Below are 27,737 nucleotides of genomic sequence, written 5' to 3' on the forward strand. Positions count from 1 at the left end.
GTTGTAACAAGAATTGTCTCATGCATAACCACTTCTGTACTAATTGATTTCCTGAAGGACACTGTGGTATTCTGTATATTGCTGCATACTGTATTTCCGTGTTCCCTCCTGTTGTATTCTTTATGGTACAGAATGCTGGGTTTGTTCTGTCCCTCTACCTAGTATAATGCTGTATTAGAATGTATGGGAACAGTGGATTAGAACATCAACTTCAGTTGGTGCTGATCCTCTGGGCCCGTTAGACCTGTGCAGCTGTTACTGGAATAAAGTTTCCTGTTTTAACTCTCTTGTGATGGACTGCGTCTTTACAATTGGCGACTGACATGGGATCTGGACCTGTCCTGCCTGGAAAGTGCTTTCCTGCTCAAGTTCTACTTGTTCAGCTTTATTAAGGTACTGCGCTTTGTCTTTGTTTCTCCAATGGGCCCAGGGATCATTTTTTTTTCTTCTACTTTTCCATCCTGCTCCCTTCACTATTTCTGGAGGACTCTGTGCCGCTTGCACTGGCTTGTTCCTCATTTCTGAGAGTGGCGCTCATATCCCTCTTGCGCTCCTGCTTTCATCCATTTTGCCAAAAAGGAGCCCCGCGAGCGCTTTCACATGCGCTAGTATTGACTTTTAAATTACTCTGCGTGCCACTGCTCGAGCCCTTCTCACGCGCCCTGCCTGGTTACCCCGACGTCACTCCTCTGGGTTTCCTGGGACACGCTGGCTGACGCCACAATTCCTGGCCTCCTAGGATACCTCTTCACAGCATTCGTGCTCTTACATTGACTTTCTCTCACACGTCTAGCCGTGTGATACCTCTCCGGCTCTGACGTTTCCCAGTTTCACCTGTCCCACCTATGAACTGCGTGCTGTTTTATCCGTTGTACCTGGTGTAACCAGCCTTTCCACAGCTTTCAGCTCTTACAGCACGCCTCATCGTTCTCTCAGGCTCTGGATGCTTCCGTAACTGCCAACTCGTCTCTCTGACCGTGGGACATCGCTCCGATCCTTTCCTTGATGTCGTTGCCTCACTTCCTGTAATACGGCCTGTCATCTGTACTTTGCTTTCACCATGTGGATTCAGTGATCCACATACTTTCCGTTGTATACTTCTACTTTAACCTGCGTTTCCAGTGTGTGTGAATTCAGTGATTCACTCACCTTTCTACATACTTTTTTTGTCTACATCATCACATTAACTATATATGCATATTTTGTGAATTTTAATCATTTATTTCTTCTCTTTTCCTCTCCTCATATTTTCTAATCTTTGTTTTTCTACATTTCTCCTCCTTCACTTCGTTCATTTTCCCTTTTCACCATGCAAACTGTTACCCCTCCCAGCCATTTTTTACATGATCCAGGTGAACCACCATTAAATTGGCGGTTGTGGTTCGGATCATTTAATGCTTATTTGTGAGCCATTGATGGTATGGAGTTCAAACCTGATAGAAAACGCAGTCTTCTATACTCCTATTTAGGCATAGAGGAGAAAAATGTTTTTGATCATTTACCAACTTACACTGGCCATGATAGTGGTGACCTGGATGAATACCAACTAGCTCATAAACAACTTAATACCTATTTCGAAGGCAAAGTCAATTTGGTTGTGCACAGCCTTACATTTTTCACTTGTGTCCAGGCTCCAAGTGAACCTATCGACACTTATGTCACTGCTTTAAAGGTTTTAGCTAGTTATTGCGACTTTGATGACTTTACTTCTCAGTTAATAAGAGACCAAATTGTCTCCAGGAGCTTTTCCAAGAAGATCCAACAGAAATTACTCTCCTGCAAAAATCCTTCTCTCGATGAAACGTTTGACATCGCAAAGAGCATCAAACGCTCAGAGTTGATTTCTAAACAATTTGAGCTCAATACCTGCTCCACAGTTGCTGCCACTAGTTCTTCTCACAGCACTCGAAAGTCTCTTATCAATGTCAAGTTAAAAAAGGGTAAAGACTTACCAGATAGGAACAATAAGAACATACTTCCTGTACGTAATCTCTCTGGTTTCCAGTGTAATAGATGTGGTTCATCCTGTCACCTTTCGAATTTCAAAAACTGACCTGCTATTGCCCAAGAGTGCTATAAATGTAAAACAATTGGCCATTTTGGCAGGGTGTGCAGAGGGGGCAAATGTTTCCCTATTAGGTGCGTTCAAGAACTAGTTCCTAATGGGACTCCAGATGAGTTAGATAAGAAAGTCGAAGAATTGTCCCTATGTGTTGTCTCTGTTGAATATTTAGACATAAATAATGTACACACAGAGAAAAAATGTGGCGTCCTTATGTCCAGGTATCCATACAATGCCATGATATTCCGCTACTCATCGACTCTGGTGCGCGAATTACCATTATTTCCATTAATAAATATAAACAATCCTGGTCTCATATGGTCTTATTACGCCTGATGTCATCACTACTGCATTTGAGGGTAGCAGGATTGATCTTGCTGGCTACTTTTGGTCTTGTATCTCTTTTCAAAACAAAACCATCCATGGGAAAGTTTATGTTGCCCTTAAAGAAATTAATATACTAGGATGGTGGCACCAGGCTGAATTTGGAATGATCATTAGACCTGGTCATAAGAACCCTGTTTCTTTGGTTAATTCCATTTCCAATTCCTCTCAATGGAAAGAAAAATATGCACAGATTTTTGAAAATAAGGTTGGAAAAATCAAAGATTTCACTCACTCTATTAAGATCAAAGAGGGTGTATCCCCAGTTAAGCACACATTAAGGAATGTTCCTCACAGTATAAGAAGTGATCTTCCTATTCTGCTTAACAAGATGCTTAATGATGGTTTAATCGAACGTGTCGATGCTACCCTCTGGTTATCTCCCATCGTTTTAACTAAAAAGAGGACTGGAGAACTTCGTTTATGTGTTGATTTAAGATCAGTCAACAAAGCAATCTGGGTGGAGAACTTTCCGTTACCTCGCATTGATGACCTTATTACTGCTGTGGGTCGGTCCAAATGTTTTTTCCAAATTGGATTTGCACTCAGCGTACCATCAGGTAGTTCTTGATGAACATTCTCGCCAACTTACAGCTTTTGTAACACCTTGGGTACATTTCAATTTTTCCGGATGGCATTTGAACTGGCCTCAGCAGCTTCTGTGTTCTAGAAAGTAATTACTATGATGTTTCAGCATGTTCCCAATATTGTAATTTTTCATGACGATATTCTGGTGCATACGGACACAGAACTTGAACATAAACAGGTTTTAGATCTTGTTTTACAAATTCTCCAAAGCAATTGTGTCCCCTTGAGAGAAGATAAATGTATTTTCTCAGTGAATGAAATTGAATACCTAGGTCATGTGCTCACCAAGGAGGGTGTCAAACCTAAACCCAATATCATTGAGGGTATTGTCAATGCTCCACACCCCATCGATAAAGACCAGTTACGCTCTTTCCTTGGTCTGTGCGAATTCTATTCCAAGTTCATTAAGAATTTTTCAAGTTTTACTGAGTGTGTTAGGAATCTGTTAAAAAAGGTTCAGACTTCATTTGGACAGCCACATGTCAGGAGCATTTCATTCTAATCAAAGAATGTGTTTTGTCTGCTCTAGCTCTCCAAGCTTACGTGGAGGGCCGTGACACGTTTATCATTGTTGACTCCAGTGCCTATGGTATGGGTGTGGTATTATCCCAGATGGATGGTGTAAGGGAAGTCACTGTAGGGTTTGCATCCAGAAGAATGAGAGATGTTGAGCTGAGGTATTCTGTAATAAAAAAAGAAATGTTGGCTTGTGTGTGGGGCGTTGAAAAATTTAAATCCTACATTTGGGGAAGGAAGTTTTGTTTTAGAACTGACCATAAACCTCTAGTAGACATTCTCTCTGGCATTAAGATAAAAAAGTCTACGGCCAGACTGGCTAGGTTGTCCACCAAACTTCTTGACTTTAATTTTGATGTGCTTCACATAGCTGGTGGAAAGAATGTCAAGGCGGACTTTCTATCCAGACTTCCAATGGACAATTCCCAAACTACTCCCGAATTTCCGGATGATATTGAGGAGTGAATCATTGCCAATGTTGATGACACTGTCAGTTGTCCTGACATGTCACTTTTGCAAGATGCTCTTTTCAATGACGCCACCTTGAGGCAAGTAATGGACTTTGTAGTCAAAGGTTGTCCCAAGGAGAGATCCCTTCCCATTGAATTACAGCCATACTGTAAAATTTCAAACAAACTTTCCATTGAAAATGATTTGTTAGTTAGAGATAGTAAGCTCATTCCCCCAGACATTCAGAGTGAGAATAATGGAAACTGCTCACTCTGGTCACTTGGGGATGAATGCCACCAAGCGCAGGATCAGAAATGATTTCTGGTGGCCCAGCATGGACCGAGATATTGATAACCTAATCAAGAATTGTGTGCAGTGCTGTTAGTGACAAGCATCTTACCACCAGCACTTCTATAACCAAACCTGTCCCGTGGCCAGCTAGAGTTTGGCAAAGAGTTTCTGTTGATTTTCTTGGTCCTTTTCACGTTTTGCCCAACTGCATGAGGTATATTATTGTCCTTATTGACCATCTTTCCAGGTGGGTGGAGGTAAGAGATGTCTCTGATCCCAATTCTAAAGCCGTTTTCGGCAAGATGTTTTCTCCAGAGAGGGTGTCCCGGAGGAGCTTTTAACTGATAATGGAGTGCAATTCACCTCAGTATCTACGCAAGAGTTTTTGGCCACATTGGGCGTGAAACTCCTACGCACTCCTCTTTATCACCCTCAATCCAATGGTAAAGTTGAGAGGTTTAATAGGGTTCTAGTTGAATGTGTGCAAAGTACTCTCATCAGCAATGGTGATTGTGAGACAGCTGTTAGAAACATGATTTGGGCGTATAGGACCACTCCCCACACTGTTTCTGGTACTATTCCCTTTGAATTGATGAGGGGCAGAAAGGTTTCATCTTCTCTGTGCCTCTTTTGGAAACTCAGTGCTATCAAAGGTGATTGTTCTGTATTCGCTGAGGCCTCTAAGGCTGAGATTGCCTCTGACAATTTCAATCGCTCTAAATATGAAAAGCTTTGTCACTCTGGAAAAAGGAGAGTGATTAAGTTTACTATAGGAGACATGGTCATGGTTAAAGACCCTTTGCTACTACAAAAAGGGAAGTCGAAATTCAGTGAACCTCATTGCATTGCCGAGATTAAGGGCCACGTTGTTCGCCTCGACAATGGTCAATGGTGAAATGTTTCTCATCTGTCCAAGGCCACACAGGGTGGTAATGTTTCTGGTCCGCAGCTTACGATTTCTTCTGATGTTAATTTACGGAGGAGATGTAGGGTAAGAAGCATTCCAAGCAAACTTGATTAGTCACTGTTTTTGTCATTGCTTATTTGTTTTTGTTGTTTTTTATTTGTTTTTTTTTTTTAAGGGGGAAGATATGTGGTGTTCTGTATATTGCTGCATATTGTATTTCCGTGTTCCCTCCTGTTGTATTCTTTATGGTACAGAATGCTGGGTTTGTTCTGTCCCTCTACAGGCAAACAACCTTGGAAGTTGACATTGCTAAACATGATTTGGGAGTTCAGAAGGTGAATTAGCAATAAAGGTGCCTTTAAATTTTCTTTTTATCTAGGCACATTTTCTGTGCTTCAAAGACAAAGGTCAAAACTCGTTCTGTCTTCTGTCAAATTGCTGCTTATTCTTTTAACATGGATATTAGAGATTAGTGTTTACTTTCTCTGACTGCAAATTGAGAGGATTTTGTAAACACTGAACGTTGTGGCAATCTTACTGAGGTGCAGGAAGAGAGAAAAAAATGGCTGTAGGATGCCATTTTTTTTTATAACCACATCAAGATTGAAATACCTGGGAATGGGCGTACAAATAATTCAGAATATATCAATAGAAAGGAAAGCACAAATAAATCACTTTTTTATGTGTGACGGAAACTAAGATTTGATAACATCAAAACAAATCAAGACACTTTACTTGGTGACGTTCAATTGAGAAATATTTACTGAAACTCGATTTCCAGAGATTATCCTTTGTGCACTATATATATTTATCAGTAAAACTGTAGCCTGTCCAAATTTATTGGTGCACATATAGCAGCCATTTCAATGAAAAGAGTGCTGTCTGTAAACGACAATGCCACATGGTGCTTTAGTAATATATTTGTGACACTGTGCTACAAAATGCATCACTGGCTACATTTTACATCCGTGCCACTCTCCAGATGGGTGTGTGGCTCATTTGCTTCACTTTTATTTTGGATGACACTTGAATTTTTTACAGTTCCTAGGACTTCAGTCATGCAACATTGATGGCAGCACCCCCACTTAGAAAATGTTTCAATACCTCTGTTTAGGCGTATTGTACAATGCCTCAGAAACTGTCTCCGCGCCTGCCGCGGCTCAAGAAATCGCCGCATGATGCATCGGGTGCAACGACCTCCGAAGTCCGAGATCACCATACCGATCCCGATGCAAGCCTGCTGTGCGGCTGCACGGAGCCACGCATCATACCGGATCGACGCATCGCATCAGGTGCCAATACTGTCGCATCGTTGGGGGACTCAGTTAGAAACAGACGCATCAACTCCCCACGCAGTAAGAAAACAACGCATCACCTCCTCTCCGGTAAGGAACCGACGCATCCCCTCCTCTGCGCTGCCGTAAGGAAACGATGCATCACCTCCCCCGAAGCAAGGAACCGACGCATCACCTTCCCTGAGTGTAAGGAACCGACGCATCGCCTTCCCTGCGGCCATTTTGTTTCTTTTGCATGACGCATCTAAGGTACTGTGTGAGAAAAGTGACGTATTTACAACTTGCCTTGAACTGAACTATTTCTACCATTTGAAAGCCTTATTTTTAATACTGTAGTGTGGATTTTTGTCATTTGGTCTTATTTTGGTTTAGATAAAGATTACTTATTTTTCTACATTGGTGTGGTGTCCATTTGTATTGTTTTCACTGTATTACTGTATTTGTTCATAAATGCTTTACACACTGCCTCTGAGATAAGCCTGTCTGCTCGTGCCAAGCTACCAAGGGGGTGAGCAGGGTTTTAGCTACCAAGGGGGTGAGCAGGGTTTTTTTTTAAGTGTATCTCCCTTACCCTGACTAGAAGCAAGGGTCCTTATTTGGACAAAGGTACCTACCTCTGCCAACTAGAGACCCCCATTTCTAACAGTATCTATTTGGTACAACGGGAATGAGGAAACATCTGCAGGCAATCTGTTCAGCCAGGTTGGTGTGGGCCATAAGAAGGTGTCAGAAGGTGTTTGAAGAGGCCTAAGCAGAAACACCGGCAGTGGCCAATTCTTCGGCTGCTACAACTCCAACTTCTTCTGGGTCGTCAGGACCTCCACCACCTCCTGCTGCATTGGTTCCTCTATACCACCTTCAACTTCTTCACCTGGTGCATCTGTCTTTTCATCAGTAACTGCTTCTGGTACTGTGGTGCAGTTAATGCAGAATAGATTTTTTTTTTTTGCCTTTGTTGTTCTCCTCTCTTCTCTTAAGACTTTTTTTGTTGTTTGGTCATGGTAACCTTTGCAGAAAAAAAAATAATGTAGTGATATCGGATTGTGGAATACACTCGTTGATTGGAGTAGGGTGTCTTTGAGTGGTAGAGTGGAGTAGAGTGGATTGTTGCAGTGTGTGGTAGAGTGGAGTATTGTAGAGTGGCGTGGCATAGAATGTGGTTGAGTGGTGTGGTAGAGTGAAGTATTGTAGAGTGGCATACAGTAGATCGGAGTGTCATACAGTGGAGTGGCATAGAGGAAGTTGAGTGGAGTGTCTTAAAGTAGCATAGAGTGTAGTAGAGTGGAGTGGAATGGAGTGTTGTAGACTGGAATGCCTCTGTCTTCCTCATTCTTGTATCTCAGTGTATGTGCAAGACGGTTAGAGTTTGGCTTGTTTAGCACAGTTTCATTTTTTGGGGCCAGAGAGCATACTAAGAAAGCCGATGATTATAATGATTTAGGTTTGAAAGGAGTTGAACTAACATGGATTGGTGAAATAGATAGTTCTGAGATGGAATCAGTTACTCCCTCTGCTTTCCTCTTTTAGTAAATGTCACCATCCCCACATTATGGTTATCCACTGTGGTGGCAATGATATAGGACACTTAACTGGAATTAGACTAGAAATTGAGATGAAGGAGACATTTTCCATCTTAAAGTCTATGTTTCCGAACACACATTTTATGTTCTTAAATCTTTGTCAGAGACAAAAGTGGAAGTGGTCTAATCTTAATGTTGCTAAGTTTGAAAAGACTTGAAGACATGTCAAGAAGGCAGGCTAAGCATTTCTTTGAGATTATGAAATGCCTTACATTTTTTAATTGAGTATAAAATATTCCAGTGCACACTGTATCATCCTGATGGTGTACATTTTGTAAACCTGGAAACTTAGCTTGAAAAAGATATTTAAATATGTTTGGTTAAAAAAACAAGAAAGGCTCTTTTAAGAGCCACCCTATATTTTTTCAAATTGTATTTTGTCATTTATAAATTATTTTTAAAAACATTTTAGTATGTACTGCGGTACTTTCATGAGATGTTCATGAGAGTATTGTAGTCCTCTGTATTTTAAAAAAAAATGTGTAATAAAAAAAACTACTTTTTCCTACCTCTACAGAGTTTACTAAACTGCCTCATTTCTTCCTCTACATGAAAACTAGAGTAATAACCGTTTTTTCATATTAAAACACAGAACAGGCAAAGTGTGGTCTAAACAATATGGCTGCCTTTTCATTTAGCAAGGGCTTTACTAACCAATCATATTGTGTTTTGCTATCGACATGTACCGCGGAATGCCGCAGCTCAATATATCAGTACGTTTTTGTCCATTATTATGTAAAAAACTACTGAAACAATTTAGATCTAATAACAAAATGACACCTTCGACACCATTATCTATATACCTGCCAACTGTTATGAAAATCTGTCCATCCATTTTGCCGCTATAACTATTTAAAAAGTCTGTGGAAAACGCATTCCAATTTCTTTAATGATGATTTTAAATCGTTATGGGCATTAGTTTCCACATTAAAGGCTTGAGTAGTGTCCGTTACATTAGGTAAATCGAGGAACAAAGTGTTCGCTATTGCCTCGCGGCTCCGGAGCGTCTCCGCTGACGTTGACATGTTAAATGGTGAATAAATCAATGAAGCACTCGCGTATCCGCCTATATTATTAAGCTTGTAACGCGTTGATTCTGGCACAATCCTCACACCCGCTAATATAAAAATGCATCCAGCAATGTCTGCTTACCCCAGAGATCCTCGTTTTTTCCTGTAAGCGTCCTCCGACACCCGCTAGGTCCACCAAACGATACTCCGAGTTCGCCGACAATCGTGCTATTGCAATTCAAGATGCGGGGGGCTGGCTGAATGTCTACTCCTTCCGGGTTAATTCAATGATCGCAACAGCGAGGTCAGCCGCATACCAAACCAGCCCAAAGAGCGAGGAGGGTCCGTAATGGCGGAAACGGCCGTATTCCACCAAAATTGTAGAAATTCAAAGCTCCTGGATCACTTGAAACGTACTTCACAAGTTACACAGGTACAGACCACAAAGTGCGCTGTGGAAAGTTTTAACGTGCTTAATTTATTCTTCCATTGTCAGCATGACGCGTTTCGGCTGTGAACACACAGCCTTGATCACATGACCCCCCCGGTGAAGCACATGATTTATATACTGTGACAGATTGGATAATCAGAGTTGCGTGACGGTTAGCGCAAGGAGCTAAACAAAATACTTACAATTTAGACAAGTATATGTTTAAAATTCATAAATATATAAATAACATAATAAATACATTATCACTGTTAAATATATAAAAAGTGAAGAAATACAAAATGTATAAAACAAATTAAGTATTAAAAAGACTAATCTTTTTTATATAAGCAGTTTTAGAAGACAGCCTAAATCTGGAGTCTAATTGTAGTCAAGTGACCTGAATATTTGCTCCTACATATGAATTTGTCCATTTGCACTGTCCCAGTCACGCATATAAATAAAGTGCTAGTGCTAAAATCCAAAAGTATATAAACAAAATATTAAATTGAAAAATCAATAATGATATTAAAATTCATATCATATCCAATTTGTCCCTTGAAAAAAGGAAAATAATGGCAAATGAAATTCACATATTGCATGAATTTGAACACTATGTACATAAATGCTTAAATCACCAATTTCCTCGATTCAGAACAAATGCACTACTTATTCAGATCAACAGATACGATCACAATAATTATAGTAAAAATCATCACATAAAAATTCATAAGATAAATGTAATCATCAAAAACCGTGTCAAAATTGATAGACCTGAGCCCCCTAAAAAAATATATTGTAATCTATATTTATATATAAATATACACACACATATATACATACATACATTACATACCTATGTGCGTATATATTTTTTTCTATGTTCTCTTCTAATGGCCATGTTTTTTATTTTGACTTCATCCTTAGACATTTTTTATTTTAACTTTAATTTCGTATTTGTTAGTAAAAATGTATAGATTTATACAACCTATGTTCTTAATTTTTTCATTTGTGTGTGTGTGTGTGTGTAATACTTATCTGCGATTTAACGGCTGATGTGATGTAGAGACTCCTGTTGTTTTTGTAGCTAGATTTACCTTTGACGTAATGACTCCTGATGTACTGCCTGCAAAGTAATTGGAGGACCATACTGTATGTGTGGTTAACAAAACTGCTTTAGAACTAGCTACTTTGTCTCATCCATTCTTTGACTACTTTTGATTTTTCCTGAATAAACGTTTGGTGTGTGATACCTTTGTGTGTACTCTGTTTTGCTACATCACCTGCCTGTGCATGTGGTGGGTAGAGTTCAGATAAATTGTGGATTGCGCTATATAACTGTAGTGATTGCTAATAGCACTTCTCGAGTATGTAAACAGTGTTTTTCAACCAAGAGGGAGAGCGAGAGAGAACCATATATTATGTATCTTAAAAAGAACTAAGGCACAACCTAATTGTTATAGCATTAAGATCTAAATATCCTTATTTTGAATCTGAATTGTACCTTAAAATTGCTGATATCTCAGATTTCAGGCTGGATTGAAGATTGGAGTCTTTAACTCTATAGAAATAGAAGTGGTTCTTCATCCGTGGCCACTGTGCCACTAACCAAGCATGATACTTCTTTGGCTGTATACTGGCTGTACTTGAAAAATTGGATCTTGCTGCAGACCGGAACAGTCTGTTTGACCTGTGCAAAGCAAGCAATAAAAAAAGTACCACTTCTTGGTTGTATTCTGATTTATTTCAGTTCACCTTTCCCATTTCAGATTTTAAACACACAAGACCTGTTTCAGCCACTTAACTTTCCCAAGACCTTGGGGATAGTGAATAGAAGTTATCTGAGCTAGTATCTCAAACAGAAATGGTGTTTTGTTTGCGGACAAACCGATTTTGATAATTGGACACAAATATTTGGCGAAAGCAAAATCAGTTGTTCAATCTTAGTTGTATCACTGAGGTCTTGAAACGAAGTATACATTTTCTGTCCGTTATGGCATAAATGTTATTTGTGAAGGTACTACTAAATCCACCATAAGGACTGTGAGGATACACAATGGTATGTTCAGGATCTTTAGTCTGCAAGATAGTTTGAGCAGGTTCACTGGCTAGTACCCTAGGGTGTAATGTGCCTGTGCCTGTGCCTGTCCAGGTGTTTCCGTTCCAAGTCAGAATTTCAAATTTTATTATATGTTAAAATTGCACATACCTCAAGTTGCAGACAGGGGCTTTAAAATTATGGGAATGAGAAAAATAAAATAGTCCTTCATTCATTGCCACTGTGTCACTGATTGAGCTTGAAGTTGAAACTCCTGTGAGCTCCATGCTGGTAACACACAGACTTTTTAAAGAAACGACTGATACCTGAACATAACTTGCAGATAGTAACGTTCTCTCATACAGTTAGAATTATTGCAGTGTTGACAAACCTGACTATATGTGCCATTTTGTGTTGTAGGATAATTTGAAACATCGTTGTGTGATTTTGATTACTGTTTGGTCACACATGTTAAACAAGTGGTGTATGCCTATCTCTTTTGCGATCTCATCCTGGTCACTTTCATTCACAGAAAGTGAATCCTTGCTGCAATTGCTGTTTGATGGAAAATATGAGTCGATGTTCTTCAGTCATGCAGTCGAAGACCTTTTTGCTTCACCAGCCTCAACGAAAGAGAAAATTGACAGCTACCTGGAGAAACAGATTGTGGCATATATGGATGTTGCTCCAGAGGAACAGAATGAACGGTAACAAACACTAAATGTAGTTAAATTATATATATGTGTCTTCTTCCTTTGTGCTACTTTTAAGTACTGCATCACAGCATTCACTTAAGTTCTGATCAGTATTTCTCTTCTAAGAAAAAAAATATATTCAGATAGGAAACAAGCATTGGCAAAGCCTTTTGGTCTTGTTTTAAAATACAAGCACTGAACTATTGGTTATGTCAATGCTTGTTTCATTGGGTAGATGCAAGACAGGGACTTGGGAGGGACAGGAAATAGATAGAGAAGCAATGAAAAAACTGGGTCATGAGCTGTCCAGAAGCAGTGTGCAGCTGTTGGGTAGTCCTAAAAGCAATTATGAATGAATATAAATATTTTTTAAAAGCTAATGAAACAGAAGTTGAGAAACAATGAACGAGGAGCTGCAGAAGGGTTGTGAGCAGATGTGAAGAGCGCGAGAAAAGCCATGTACGTCCAGTTGCTAAGATACAAATGAATACCATAGTTCCCTATTGTTAGGAATGGAAGTCATCCAATCATAATTATGATAAAAAAGCTATGCTTGAGGAACAAGACAAAGACAAGAATTGAACGGAAAGTCATCTAATGAGAAGCATCAAACTGTGATAGGCAATATAGCCATCTAGTCAGGCGCATGTGGATAACCCAAATGCTTACTCTAAGCATTGTAGACAGTAGGTCTCTGACTACAGACGGCTGTCTAGGCAAAACCTAAAAAAAGATTTTCATGATTTTTAAAGCTAGACTGTAGTATGCCCACGCCAATCGAAGTGGTTTGATGCTGTGATTGTATAAACTTAAAAACATTTCAAGTGTTTTGTTTTTGTTGTGTTTTTAGACTAACATAAAGTCACATTGTACTACACAATGCAATGTTCATTTTTTGCCACAGAGGTGGACTTTATTAAAAGGATAGACCAGATGTTGTCATTAATTTAGGAGGGGTACCGCACACAAACTTAAACACATACTGGTTATCCAAAATACAATTCTTAAGAAATCTATGGTAACAGTGATACAAGCAGCAAGCAACAATTGGAGAATTGTACATTAAGTTTAAGCAGTACCAACAACCTTAAACATTAGAATAAAGTTCCAAACCCAACTTAGAAAAATAAAAAAAATTGAGAATAAATGACACCACGATCATCAAAATCATATCAATTTTACCACCAGTCTAAGTCTAAAAGTGCCTAGAAAAATAAAGCGGGCAAACCATTCCAGTCTTGGAGAGCAGGTCACAACTGTGGGTGCCAAGTGGTGTCAGGGGTCCTTGAGTCCTCTTCTTCCAGCATAAGTCCTTCTTCAGGAATGATCTGAGAAGATGGTGGCGAGGTGCAGGTATTATCCTGTGCAATAGCCAGTGATTGAAAATTTTACCTACCCAGTTTTGGCTATTTTCGCACCCTATGCCCATCTCCTTTTGGAGCATTTTCTCCTCACATCGCTGTAAAATTACTCTGGAGCACTCATTTCAAAATAGTAGAACCCTTCAGCTCTTGATGGAGCACGATTTTTGCAAATAAAATCTGCTCGATGAATTTCACCCTAATGCATGCTTTAATAATACGTGTGGAATTTCTAATATATAATACTGGAGTGTACAACGTGTGAAATGTGCATAAGGCACGACAACATGATTTTCTTAGTCAAAATAATGAGAATAATGCTAACTGGATGTTATTCTGTCTTCATAACTGCAGAAAATAAAACAAAAGAGAAAATGATTTTTTGTTCGTGAAAGTATAATGTAGGCTTTTAGAAATTATTCTGTTTTGTTAAAATAATGTAGGCCTTAGAATTGTTAAAGGATATGCTTTTCCATGCTCCTGTCCTTCAAGTGTTACAAATGCTTCCTTAGAGTACAGATATTTTGCCTGTTTTTGAATAAGTCTTTAGGGTTCTTTCCTGTCTAGGCGAGGGTTGTAGATGACGTGAATGTAACTATTTCAACGTTTAAATACATTTGTAGCTAGGTTTTCTTCATCTTCTCTCTTGGAAGTTATACAATATTTAGACAGTGTGTAGAAAATAGTAGTAAAGTCACTATCAGTAGACTGTCACACCATCGTGAATAACCAATAGAGAGACTTGCTGAAGAGAGAAATGCAACATATTAACGGAAGAAAGTAGCATACTATAATGATTCCTATGGGATAGTGATTCTCGGCTTGCTCACAAGATTGGTGACCTGTCCCTGTGTTCGTGTTTTGCCGAATGCTGTGCTGTCCTGATTCCTGATTTTCTGGTGGCGAAACCTTCTCATTTTAAGGGATTTTCCTAGAGACTTTGCATATCATCGGCTGGTGATGTTGCTCTTGCTATTGCCTAACGGCCGTGGGGTTGACTTTTCAGACTGCACGCTGTGCATAAGTATTTCCGTTACGTAAGTGAGCTGTGTTTCGCTAATGTTTTTCTCTCCCTCTCACTCCTCTATATCTGATGTTCTGATGTCTTCATAAATGAGCTGTTATGATTATTGTGAATCTAATCTGTATTTTTTTGAGAACCAAGTAATGACATTCTAATTTGTAATTGTGTTTGACCATTCATAGTATGAAATAACAAGAAAAACCTAAATAGAAGAGAATAGTGTTTGTATTTATTTCCAAGTTTTCAAAGTTATTTGGACATGTTTATAATGACTAATGTTTAGCATATTTCTTCATTGTAGGTCCTCGTGGAGAAATAGCATTCCGTTTTTCATTATTTAGTCTCTTTTAGCTCTACCAAAGATTAATCGGAGGACCTTTGATGTTGCTGAGTAATAATGACTTATGGACCAGTCATTAGAGTTACGTTTCCAATTTGTATATAGTGGTTGGTGTGGATAAGTGAGATGACAAACATCCCCCAACTCTTCTTCTGCATCACCCTCAAGCCGCTTCTCACTTTAGATGACCTCGCCTCCTATCTGATCGGGGAAACCATGGTTCTCTCTGCTTCTGTGACAGGAGCCAGGCCAGCTAGGAGAGTCCTGGGAATTAATAGAAGTTTTTTTTGGCATCCCCAAAAATGAAGCATTCCATGCATGCTTCCCAGAAGACCCCGAAGCCAGTGGTTAACCCCTCTGCTCTTTCCGGGCTCAGAGGCTGGTTATTGCCTTCTGAGTGAGGGTTGTTAACACTCCCAACTAAGCATGTGTATTCCAGCTCGTTAATTGTGATATGTGGCAGTAATGGGTTAAGCACGTTCTAGGTCAGACAGCCTAAGAATTACATTTTTAACAAGTTCACCATTGAATTAGATTTTAAAATGTGATTGTAAAATAACTTGAAATTATTGTTCTTACTTTTCCGAGTAGTCTGAGATATAGAATAAATATTGTAATCTCAACCAAGTCTGCTTATGGAAAGGTCTAGCACAGCCTATTCAGTGAAACTAGTTTTTAGGCCTTCAGTCACTGTGAAGGCTCACTTTTTAAATATATAGTGTGTCACTTAAATATGTATTAGGCAGCCTGCCTTGATGGGCTTTGAAAGCACACTTTAGTGGTGACTTAGTAATATATAAAAATAGATTTTCCTTCTTGGCAAATGTACTTTTTCCTGCAGTGTGCTCCTCTAGTGCCCTTAACCTGCAGCCCAGCCAGATTACAGTGGTGCTGCTTGCAGCCATATAAACTGCTGATCTAAATGTGCTCTGCAGCCCAAGCTATTGATGGGTTTTCCGTACCTGCCATGGCCTTACCGGAAAGTTAAATAGACCAATTGGATGAAACCAATTTTACTAATACTATGTTAGGGCCAAAGCGCATGCACTATGGCACTGGATAAGAGAGTCACAATACACTGTAAATATCCTCAAAAAGAGAATCTAGGAAAAAGTGAGACATCTGGACTGACCGTGCAGAAAAGTATGTTTTTTTAGAAATATTTGCTATGAGGAAGAGATTTTGGGAAGAGTACTGCGGGGAAGTTGATCTGGAACGAGATAATACCGCAGGTTAAAACTGAAGGAAGGACGATTACCACATCACTCATTGGTACATATTACATACTGCTGCCCTATCTGCATGTTCTCCAGGAATAACTCGTAAAAGGGCAAATCTGTCTCTAAATAATCGTGTCTTCTTTTGGCAACAGTATTTATACCAATCAAAATAAGAATATTTATCTTTTCTCACTCGAGCCACATTCTAGAAGCATGCTGCCATTTTTACCATATATGCGGGGATTCAAGAATAATCTCAGCTGTTCATGCTTTGTTTGTGTGACCATTATGATAGATCACAGACAGTCAATCTAGGCCCTTTTCACTCCAAGACAACCAACGTTACCAAAGGAGTGCCCCAGGGCTCATGCTTGAGCCCTACCGTGTTTAATGTCTATGTGGCGCCCCTGGCTAGATTGCTGAGAAAACTGGAGTTCATGCCCATATCTTACGCCGATGACACACAGTTACTCCTTTCATTTGATAAATCCTGCCCGAACATTCAAGGCATCTTTAGCACAGGTATGAAATCCATATCTGAATGGATGAAATTGAACTTTCTTCAACTTAACTCCACCAAATCCGAAATAATGCTATTCGGTGACACTACCATGTTGTGGTCGCCCAGTTGGTGGCCTGAAGAACTAGGTCCCACCCCTTGTCCGAAACTAGTGGTTAAAAACCTTGGAGTTAGACTTGACCAAAAGCTCTCTCTAAGAGACCATGTCTCCTCCACTATTGGAGCTTGTTTCCATAACCTTAGCTTGCTCAGAAGAGTCTTCCCTTTTCTACCTATGTCCTCTAGGAAAACACTGGTACAAGCACTCATTTTGAGCCGCTTAGATTACTGTAATGCGCTGATGATCTCAGCCAATGAAAAGGACATACACAGATTACAGGTTATCCAAAACACAGCTGCCCGTTTAGTTGACAATGCCCCCCCTAGAACAACCTCCCTACCCTTGTTACAGAAATTACATTGGCTTCCCATACGTAAAAGGATTCACTTTAAGATATGCTGCTTGGCATTCAAAGTCATAAACAGTTTAGGCCCAAGTTATCTTAACGCCAAATTTGTCAACTATGTTCCTCCTAGAGCCCTTCGCTCAGGAGACAAAGCCCTCATCACAGTCCCTCGCGTCAAAAAGGCTCGTCTGGGCGGGAAGGCCTTTTACGATCTTGCCCCACGCCTATGGAATGATCTTCCTCTCCGCATGCGACATTGCACTGACTACTTGGCTTTCAGAAAAATGCTGAACACCTCTCTTTTCTAAATCCTATTCTCCTCTTCCTCTTGTGTGGCTCCAGCGCTGAGATACCCTCATGGGGTGATTCGTGCGCTATATAAATGAAATAAAATAAAATAAATTATCTATATTCTTTCATTGGCCAAAACCTCAGTATTCTGTTGGTCAATAGTTATTCATTCGAAACTTTAATTCAGTTTCTAGGTCTCGCCTGGCGAACGCAGCGCGAAGCGCTGTTGCCAGCGAGATCTATTGTTGCTGACTTGCCTCGGAAGTGGGACAGGAGATGGGCACGCGCAAGGCTTTTGGAGGATTTGAGCCAGTGTACGCGCATGTGAACACACGCAATGTGCACATCTCCTGTCCCGCTTCCAACGACATGCCAGCCCCGTTGGAGGCTCCGTGTGGGCTATTGTTGGCATAAAGTGTAATTCTGAGCAACAATAGCCCACACGGAGCCCCCCCCAGCCCTTCTTTACTTACCGGGCTGCTCTTCTGCGGGGGGGGCTCCTCCTCGCGGCTGCAGCACTTCTCTTGCAGGGCTTCCCTTCACTACTTGGAGCCCCGCGCTGTCGTGGGCAGCCTCGGCCGCTGCACTCTTCACCCGGGCCCCCTCCTGGGACCCGGGGCTTCTCTCCACTCCGGCCGCCACCGCGGGGCTCTCCCTCCAGCATGGGAGCCCCACGTTAGCACGGCGCGCCGACTTCTCTTCCTGCCGGAGCAGGCCCCGCCCACGTCCCGGGCAAGGGCGCCTGACTTCCGGCTTGTTTTTTTTAGGTGGGCGTCAGGAGAATGAAGCTCCAGTTGAATTCTATTAAAACAAGGGTTTAAAAGAGGCAATTTTGAGCATGAGACCACCAAAATAACCCAATTTATGGCTGCAAAGGCAATTGACGAGTGAAGAGCGCTGGTGCAGGCTGGATCGGAGTCTTACGAAACATTTTCGCTGGCAACTTAACCTATATTATAGTAACATTTAAAGCTTGTTCTTGAGGCAGCTTGGGAAGGCTCTGTGGTCGCACAGCTTCTCTCCCTGGGTTTTGATTTCAAGCGCATTGTGCGTGGCGTATATGTATTTGGATGAGTGCCTGTAAGAGTTACGGGATTGCGTGTGTGCCTTTGTGTGGGTTATCTTGTTTCTATATGTGCCTCTAGTTATTTCGTCTGTATTAATCGTATGTGTATCCACACATATCGTGCAGCATATCCATTTGGGCTTTGCCAATGTCCTTGTTAGTATGAGGTCTTGGAATGTACAGCACTGGCTTTGGGTGTAGTATTTACTAAATCTGAATAAATATGTTTGCATTTTGTAAATGTCTTCCGTTAGGAATGTTTTCGGCGCATGTGCATATGAAGCTCGTCACACTCACCCTGCCAGCTCCTGGTGGACAGTTATACTATTGAAAGATTTATCTGATGGCCAGACAGATAAACCGCTTTCCACATTGAGAAGCACACACTGAGGGGCACGCGCTAAGGTCAGGGGGGCTTCCGGTGCAAATTTGATATGACGGTGCAGTGAGCTGTAGATGAGTAATGGCAGCAGAGGAATGCTGGGTTATTGGTTGGACTAGGAAATGTAATTACGCATCGCATGGTATTGGCTAATGAACGTTTTGAGGGGTGGCAGAAAATACACAGCCCCTTTGGCCCTGTGTGCTTGCTTTTCACTTTCACTGTATGAAGATTTTGTACATCGTCACTTAAAAAAACACATGCCCAGCGATAGCTTGGAGGTATTAGCCCGGAAACTAAACTGTAATTAATAATAGTGATCAATTAATAGGATGCACGTCCTGTAAAATTTATGTTCGCCTTTAAACAACAGTGATGTGTCGGTTTAAGATGGGCACCAATGCCAACTATTTTATGGACATTTCAAATCGCTCTGTCATGATTGTCTTCTGAGACAACACGCTGTTCCTGCATTGCAGATTACGAGCGTAGGGAATGATATTACAGGAGCAGCACCAGGGTTGTTGGCTGACCTTAGTGCCTGGCTTGAGCTAGGCCTAAACCAACGGCGAGCAGTATCAGTAGAGCAGTGCCGATGAACAAGGGGGGGGAATGCATTAAGCAGTTTATCCCCGAAGTATGGGGGCTCCTGTGATGGCAGAAGCTGGACTATTGTTTATTGTTGGCATTCAAAACACGTGCTTTGTTACCATTCCTTGGCCTCCCTTTTTATTTAGAGATTATTTTTGCGTGCTGTTGACGTTTCACTGTTTTCTCAGCGATGAGGGGGTGCACATTATGTCAAATGTTACAACGGTTCTTCTACTGCCAACACGCACAGAACTTTAAATGGGCCAGGTCCAGCCCTGACAGTAATTAAAGAGATTTTTTACTGAAGGGGTGAGCCTACTATGAAAGAGCGAGGAGATCTTGCGTTTAATTCAACGCGAGAGAATGACTGGGATTGACTTTGGCTCTCTCAATTCTAAAAACATTTTTTGTCTTTGTTACCCACGATTTAGAGCGAGGCCTCCTTAACCTGAGCCAGGTTCCAGGGTAGGTGAGGTGAAATCCCTGATCACGTTGGGTAAGCATTGCGTAGATTCTTTCACAGCAACTGACCAGGCACACTTACTTAATTTGCCTGCTTGTAGACAGCACTTTTTATGTTTTGAATTGGATTATCATGTGTGTTAATTGTCCTGTCTCCACGGGTGATGCTTGCACCCTGTGATATAGAGGATTAGGACTACGTGAGGTTGTATTTATTACTACTTCTCTGGTTTTGTTTAGTTTCACATTTTTCCATAAGTGGGGGCACATTGCACCATTTGAATTCTATCAACTGAATGCAGTAGCATAAATTTATATAGGTCCTGAAGAAAGCCGCGGGCTACAATCCCTTGTTGGCTGAAACATGTCGACCCTCATTTAGCAGCGACTAGTCAGCACTGCTGGTTATCTTGTTACACTTTTTTAATTAAGATGTGTGGAGTGAGTTGAATTACATCGTACTCTTCACACAATCCTTTTTTAGAATTCACAGTCCTTTTTTTGCACTGCACTTCTACTTTGTCTGGTGGTCACAGTTTTTCACGTGTCTTCTTGACGCTTTTCCATCAACCCAAGGGAGCAATAGAGCCTTTAACTAGTGAGGGAGTCTCTACGATCGAGAGACACACCTCTGTGCTAGTTGGATACCATGTGATATAAACTGATCATGAGAGGTGTCTTTGCTCTCATTATTTGTCTCATTGGTTGAGTAAGTTTGATGGTTATCCATGCTCTGCTCTGATAACGCATGGGTTTGATTGATTCTACACACCTTATTCCTTTCTCAATCTTTGTGCTGTCTACTATTAGACCCCCTATTCTTTTATGTGTGTATAGTAATTAAAGACAAGCATTTGCAATTCAGTAGGTCTCGCATTTGGGGGAGTTTCAGCAATTGGCATTGTAAATGACAATGCCTTTTATTTATCTGTTTTAAAAATCAACACATAAATAAAAGACATTGTCATTTACAATGCCAATAGCTCAAACTCTCGCAAATGCGAGACCTATTGCATTGCAAATGCTTGTTTCAGAATGTCTTTGTGTTAGACGTAGCATCCTTGGTGTGTTTACCCCTAACTTTTTGCCTTTAACCATCCTGTTTGCTGACTTTGTTTTTGTTTTAGGACTCTTCACGCTCTAACACTGCTAACCAGTGCTGAAGTGCTTATGCTCTCTCCGTAACATTTGGTGGAATTGGCTTATCCCCAATTGGCACATTTAATTCACTTCTAAATCCCTAGTAACAGGGCCGGCTCTAGGGCAGTGTGAACGGTGCGCCCACACCAGGCGGTAACTTGGGGTGGAGGCGTCATTTTTGAAAATGTGTTTCATAATTTTAAAAGCACCTGTTGCCTCCTCGTTCCTGGCCTCCAGCAACTTTCAGACATCAATTAAAATATTAAGAGAAGTCCCGTTATTAATCGTCTTCCTGAAAATGAGTCCAGAGGTTTGTCTAATGGAAATTTTGACTCAGCCTAAGTTAGTGCAGTGGGTTAAAATGCCAGCTGCTAAAAAGTGTACCGTGCAGATAAAGTGCATATAATGTAAATAGGTCAGTGGGTTACTGCTTCTGTAACAGAGCTCCTTTTGTTACTGGTCGTTTATTATTCAAAATCCTAATATAGAACATTGAGCTATTAACTGTCATCCTAGAGCTGCATACAAACTGCAAGGTATATGTTAGAGCTATATGTTTTTTGCCCAGTCTTTCATTATCCTAATCTTGTGAAACTGGTTCATTTGGGTAGAAAACAATTCTTATTATTAAAGAGAACCCTTAACAATGATGTTGCGTTTTAAATTCTCAATATGTGCCTTTCCTAAATAAGAACTTTAACTGTATTGCCTACCAGCAGGGGCGGCCTTAGGCATGTGCAAGCTGTGCACCTGCACAGGGCCACCAAACCCCCCAGGGGCCACCACGAGGAATCGGATACAATACATATTCGTGGCGGCCCCTGGCAGGGATTTGGCGCATGAACGACTGAGGCGTGCTAAATCCAATGTGATGCATGCTGAATGGTTGTTCTTATACTCTTTTCCTTTTTAACCCAGTCTCGTCTTTGTGTGGGGTCATCCTTGTTTCGGGCTCTTCTGGTAGGTCTTGTGCTTGTTTAGAACTTTTTTTCCAGGAGAATCGAGCTTGTTTTAATAGTCCAGATCTGGCACCTCCGGAGGCTCGCATGCGCGCGCATGCTCAGTGCCCGCGAGTCCCGCAGCGAAGGGGTTACAGAAGCACCACGCATCACTGGCGGCAGGAGGGGTGGCAGCACCCGTGCCCGGCGTGCAGCGAGCAGCACCGAGACCGGCCGAGGCCATGCACCGGCGCGCCTAGAGACCCTGGGCAAGAAAGGCCGCCTTGCAGAGGATAGCATGCTAGTGTGCAACCTTTGGTGCCAGCTGCGAGGTGAGCAGCCCGAGGGTCAGGGCATGGGGAGGGGGAGTGAGGAGGTCAGCGTGTGCCACTGCAGAGTGAACCCGAGGGAAGGTGAGCCATTGGACGAGGGTGTGGGGAGCCCTGGGGAGGAGGGCAGATCAGGCGTAGGAATGTATCCCAGCCCGTGGGTGTGAGGAGCCGGGGGCGTGGGGAAGGTTGGGTGAGGATGTTATTGTAGATGGTGTGTGCTTTGGGTCTGGGTGGAGGTAAGCCATGTGAGGTGGCGAGCTGGAGGTATTCTGGTGGTCATGGGAAGGGAGGGCATGCTGAATCGTGAGAGAGAGCCTCTCTCTCATGATTCATCTCTGAGAGGGCGCGGGTCGGAGAGGTGGGGTAGGGAGTGGTACAGATCGGCGCTGTATGTTGAGGGAAGAGTGAGTCAGGAGTGCAGGGGCGGTGCAGGGGCGGTGTTTACTTGTGGCTGAGGGGAGGCATGGTGACTTTTGGAGGTGTAACTTGGGAGGCACGGTCGTGTTGGGGGGAAGAGGAGAGCAGGGTACGAGGTGTTAGACGTAATGTTAAGGATTCATTAAAATAATTACAATTACTTATCAACAATCATGAAAACAGAGTATGAAGCTGATACTTGTGATCTAATGAGTGGATCTGCCTGCACAAATCTTTTAAAACATCGAGTGTTCGAATGTACTTGGCATTTGGTTATGTCTGTTTATATGGTGTTGAGGCAGACATGAAATGCAAGCACCTATGGATGGACGCCTGGAATAGGATGGCAGTGCCTACCCATGTTAACTCAATCTAATGCCCTTTTGCAGAGACCTTGGTAGGAGACTGGCTTCTTGATCATTTCTTTAATTACATTCCAGTGCTTATCATGTGACTAGCAGAGAAAACTAGTTTAACTAGTCCTCAGTTTGCAATTGGTGAAGCAGCCTTCTCTGTCCATACTAGGGGCATAGTTACCATTGGTTCAGCAAGTACAGTGGTACTGAGACCCAAAACCCTCAGGGGCCCATTGAACCCTGATAATTGCTATATTTTACTTCCTGAGCAGCAGCCAAAGGGGCCATTTTCCTTGCTTATGCCACGGCCCATGGGGTCGTTGGTACGCTGTGCTAGTGATTTGTACGTCTGCTTGAAAGTTGTCTCCTGACAGGATGTTCCTTGCACATTAATTTTGCTTCAGTGAACCTCTAGTGCCTTTTCATAGCCTTAGGACTCACTGTAATTAATCCTTGTTTAATAGGTGCTCTGAAAGCGAGCAGAACTGGTTGCTGGAATATGACACTATACAAGAAACCTTAATTAAATATATTGTATTTTGTCTTTTGACAATGTGGTAAAGTGGACGAGTCTTTGGTTACCTGTAAGCTGTCTTCAGGTTCAGTTAGTGACGTACTGAGACAGGTCTCTGTGTGCCATGATTTTAAGGTAGCTTACTCTCTTCCTGCTAAGGTCACTTCCCAAATAGATCATGAACTATTCTCCAGGCTCTACTGTTCTCAGTGGACTGAGAAAACAGACCTTGTATGCCAAGTCACATGATCTACCCTATAGTTTTATAACACTCTTCAAATAAACCTTCCATATGTGGCTAGTCCTCATAATGTGTCATACATGTAGTGGGAAGGGTAATTACTATCAATCAGTCAGGGTTTGTAAAGCTCAGCTGCTTCACACATAAGGGTCTCGAGGCGGTGTGGGATTCATGCTGCTGGATCATGCTGCTTGTTGGTTGAACAGCGAGGTCTTGTGGTCCTTCCTGAACTGCTGGAGCGATGGTGAGGCTCTGAGGTGCAGGGGGAGGGTTTTCAGGTCTTCACTGCCAGGTGGGAGAAGTAGCGGCCTCCACTGTTTTATCAGCGGCTGCATTGGGTGGCTGCTAGGGAGATGGTTCTGGAACATATTTTCCTGGTAGGTTGGTGGAACTTCACTCGTTCATTAAGGTATGCTGGTCCTTCATTGTGTAGTCCAGGGAAGACATGGCTTGGCAGTTCGGGCTGGACTGTTCCCATGAGGCACAGGGTCAAGGCTGATTTGCATATGGCCATGTCTGAACTGGGGTGGTGTGGTGAGCAAAAAAACGATGGATTTAGGCCCAGATCTCTGTACTGGGGTGAATGTATGACATTGTTCTGCATTCTGTCCATCAACTGTTGTTTTTGCAAGAAAATAAAAATGACATCAAAATCTTTCAGCAGCCGCCACTGCTGATTGTCTTCTTTTTTTCCCTACCCACTGCTAGCCTCGCCCGCTGCATTGCAAGCAAAATGAAGAGAATTCGAGTACACAAATCTGGTTATTCGAAACGAAAGAGAAAGGTGGCTCAGCAGGCTTTCGTAGTGTCACAGGAAGGAGCAATCCTGAACTTTATCACCCAAGGGAAACCTAAAGATGGAGAATCCTCTGGCCAGAGTACTGCTGATGCACTAGGTAAAACAGGCGCTGACGACCATAAAGAAGAACAAAAAAATGATGATATCCATGAGCAGAATGATACTCATGAGCAGACCAATGAAAATGAACAAGGTGACTCTGAAATTGATACAAACATGCAGCAATTACCAACTCAGGATGAGGATTATTACAAAAGACCCTCAGACAGAGAAACTCAAACATCATTCATCGGTCCACCAACATCTGGCATTCTGAAGGAGGTTCAGAGTTTACAGACGGATGATGCTGGTATTGAAAAGGAAGCCAAAGAGCAAGACCATGTTACAGACCCGTGTTCTGAATATGATTTATGTGATTGGAGGGATCCTACTTTGTGGCCGAACTCTCTTACGGACGCGCAACGTGTTTTTCTTGTTGAAAGGGGTCCCTCCAGAGACCCAGATTCTAAAACAAAGTATCCAAGTGATGAGCACTCAAAAAGTAAACGTCGTTTTTCTGTTACCATGTTACTGGTCATCTAACGCCTTTTCTGGACGTTTTATTAAAACACCTTCCTGAGCTCCGCCCCGCCCGGACCCCCTCTTCCGGGGCCCCCTACCTGCGCTCCCTGCACAGGGCCACCATGAGCCTAGAGCCGCCCCTGCTACCAGTATCAATGACATGCCACTCCTACACTACACCTTGTAGAACTGTCTGATGTAACATTTCCTATACACTGATTTACACACATGTGATTGTCTCGTGCAATGTGTGTGTGGTATAAAGCACTCTGACACCTTACACTGGTACGAGTGGTGCTATAAAACTAAATGAATCTGAGAGACAGTGCTTATGGAAACTTGAGGGGCACAGTTAAAGGGTGATAGTGAGGGAATCTGTGGCAGAGGTGGTCGGGGGGGCGCCAACAGACATTGTCGCACAGGGCGCCACCAGCGCTAAAGCCAGCCCTGCTTAGTAAATTGACATTACCTGTGCCCAGGGCCTGTGAATTAACTGCTACTAGTGGGCCTGCAGCATTATTTGTGCCACCCACTTAAGTAACCCTCTAAACATGCCTCAGGTCTTCCATTGCAGCCTGTGTGTCCAGTTTTAAACTATAATATACACTAATAAGTATTCTCACCCGCTGCTTTTGTCTGATGCGGTCAGGCATTCTCGGTTTTTCACCGTCTGCATGAGAAATGGGATTATTTCTTTTGTTAGACCCTCACCCGCTGTAGTAGCGGCATGCATCATCGGGTCTCATCCTGGTCACTAAAAACCAAGATGGGCTCAACCTTGTTCCAGTGAGCAGTTTTAATATTTTGTAGCAGCCAGTATCTTAAAGAATGAAAATTCCTTTTAGTAACCCAGGTCTGCCCTTTATTGGTGGTTGCTCAGGTATGGTTAAAAATGTGATACAAAACTGAGTCTTAGGGAAAAATGGCCCTCTTATACTAATCTCTTGTCAACATGTTTTAGCCCATAGAGGATGACCACTAAGGATCCTGGACTTTCATTGGGACAAAAACGTGCCCCAGATTTTTTTCTCCTATCTTCGTCACTTTCAGATGAGGACAGACAAACATATAATACATATACATGCAAGAGCAGGCTTACTATGCTGATGTACTGGGATAATCTCCACTTTTTGTGCCCTAATCAGGTATCTCTTTAGGCACATGGAAGGAGGAGGGGAGCGTACCATTATAGTCACAGAGTCAGCAAGGGTGTCACACTGCCTGTGTACTTACTTTAGGCCTCTTTCCTGCCGACTCTGTGTGTATATTATTGATTAAACAGGGAGAACATATCCTTCCCCTTTAGGAAAAGTCTCTCTCTCCCCTCCCGTGGGAGGTTCACAATTTGCCTCCATCTGTAATTTTCAGATTTTAACTGCCATGTCGACCTGGCAAAATAACCTTTTGCTAGGTCTAAACCTTCCTTCTGTATTCATATAAGTCACCCCCCAGGGTAGACCCTAGACAACCCAAAGGGCAGGGGGCCATGTATTTAAAAAGTGGGACACGTATTTTTAGTTTTACATGTCCTGGTAGTGAAAATCTCTTACATCTGTTTTTCACTACTGCAAGGTCTACCCCTCTCATAGGCTAACATTGAAGTTAACTTATTACATCTTATAAGTGATAATTTCCAGATGGGAACAAGTTTATGTTTGGAATCTTTGGAATTGTAATGAAAAATCCTGTCTCATTGCGAAGTCTGAATTTAAATTACAGGTTTGAAAATGCCAGTTGTCATTTTCATGCCTTAGTTATTTAGCACCAGCAGCCGGTCTCTGGGTCACATAACTGGGTGTACCTGACAGTTGGGCTTTGTGTATCCTTCCTAAACAGCCACACACAAATAGTTAAGGTGTTCCTGGATGGGCCATCACTGGCAGAATTGGAGGGCGGAGCTGGGCATAGCCCTACTTCCACTTCAGTGGGCTGTGACTTGCCTCCACACAAAGGCTTGCATACACCCTGTAGTTAGCCTGAAGCCAGGACTTCGAAGGCAGGATGCCTGATGACTTCAAAGGGAAACCTCTAGAAGCTTCTCCCACTTCAAAGGAAGGCACAAGTATAAATATTGGACCCCTGACACCAGCGCTTCAGTTCACTTCTGGACCTGTGAATACTTTACCAGGAATGAGGATTGCTGTTCTGCTGAAAGGACTGCTACTTTGCTGGACTGCTGCTCTGAAGGAACTGCTGCCTGGCTTTCTCTTGCCTCTGGGAGAGGGACTGGACCTGCATCTGTTGAATCCAGGACCCCAAAGTGGCTCCAAAGGCTAGTTGGCTGGCCTCCTAACTAGAGCATCAGAGGGCTGCAAGCAAGGCAGCAACTAGTCTCATACTAGTCTCACATTATTTTCATCAGCCTTATTTTGCAGTTCATGAATGCATAAAACGTTGTTTCCACACCTAGAAATGTAATTACAAGATATAGCGGGGTCTCCTATTTTAAATAGATGTTGGAGTGTGGAGCCCTTCCAGAAATTGGCAATGTAC

At 42.1% G+C, this 27,737-nt stretch overlaps 1 protein-coding gene across 1 annotated transcript in view; it reads left to right on the top strand.

Moving 5' to 3' along the window:
• The window catches only part of TTC27 (tetratricopeptide repeat domain 27), a 1,631,130-nt gene that overhangs the window by 226,828 nt on the left and 1,376,565 nt on the right, over positions 1-27,737 (top strand). Inside the window, exon 2 of the mRNA XM_085612184.1 lies at positions 12,081-12,255. Coding sequence (XP_085468310.1) covers positions 12,081-12,255 — 175 coding nt within the window. The remainder of the gene's footprint in view (positions 1-12,080; positions 12,256-27,737) is intronic.

This window comes from Triturus cristatus, chromosome 6, assembly GCF_964204655.1.
Source record: "Triturus cristatus chromosome 6, aTriCri1.1, whole genome shotgun sequence".
In the NCBI taxonomy this organism is placed as follows: Eukaryota; Metazoa; Chordata; class Amphibia; order Caudata; family Salamandridae; genus Triturus; species Triturus cristatus.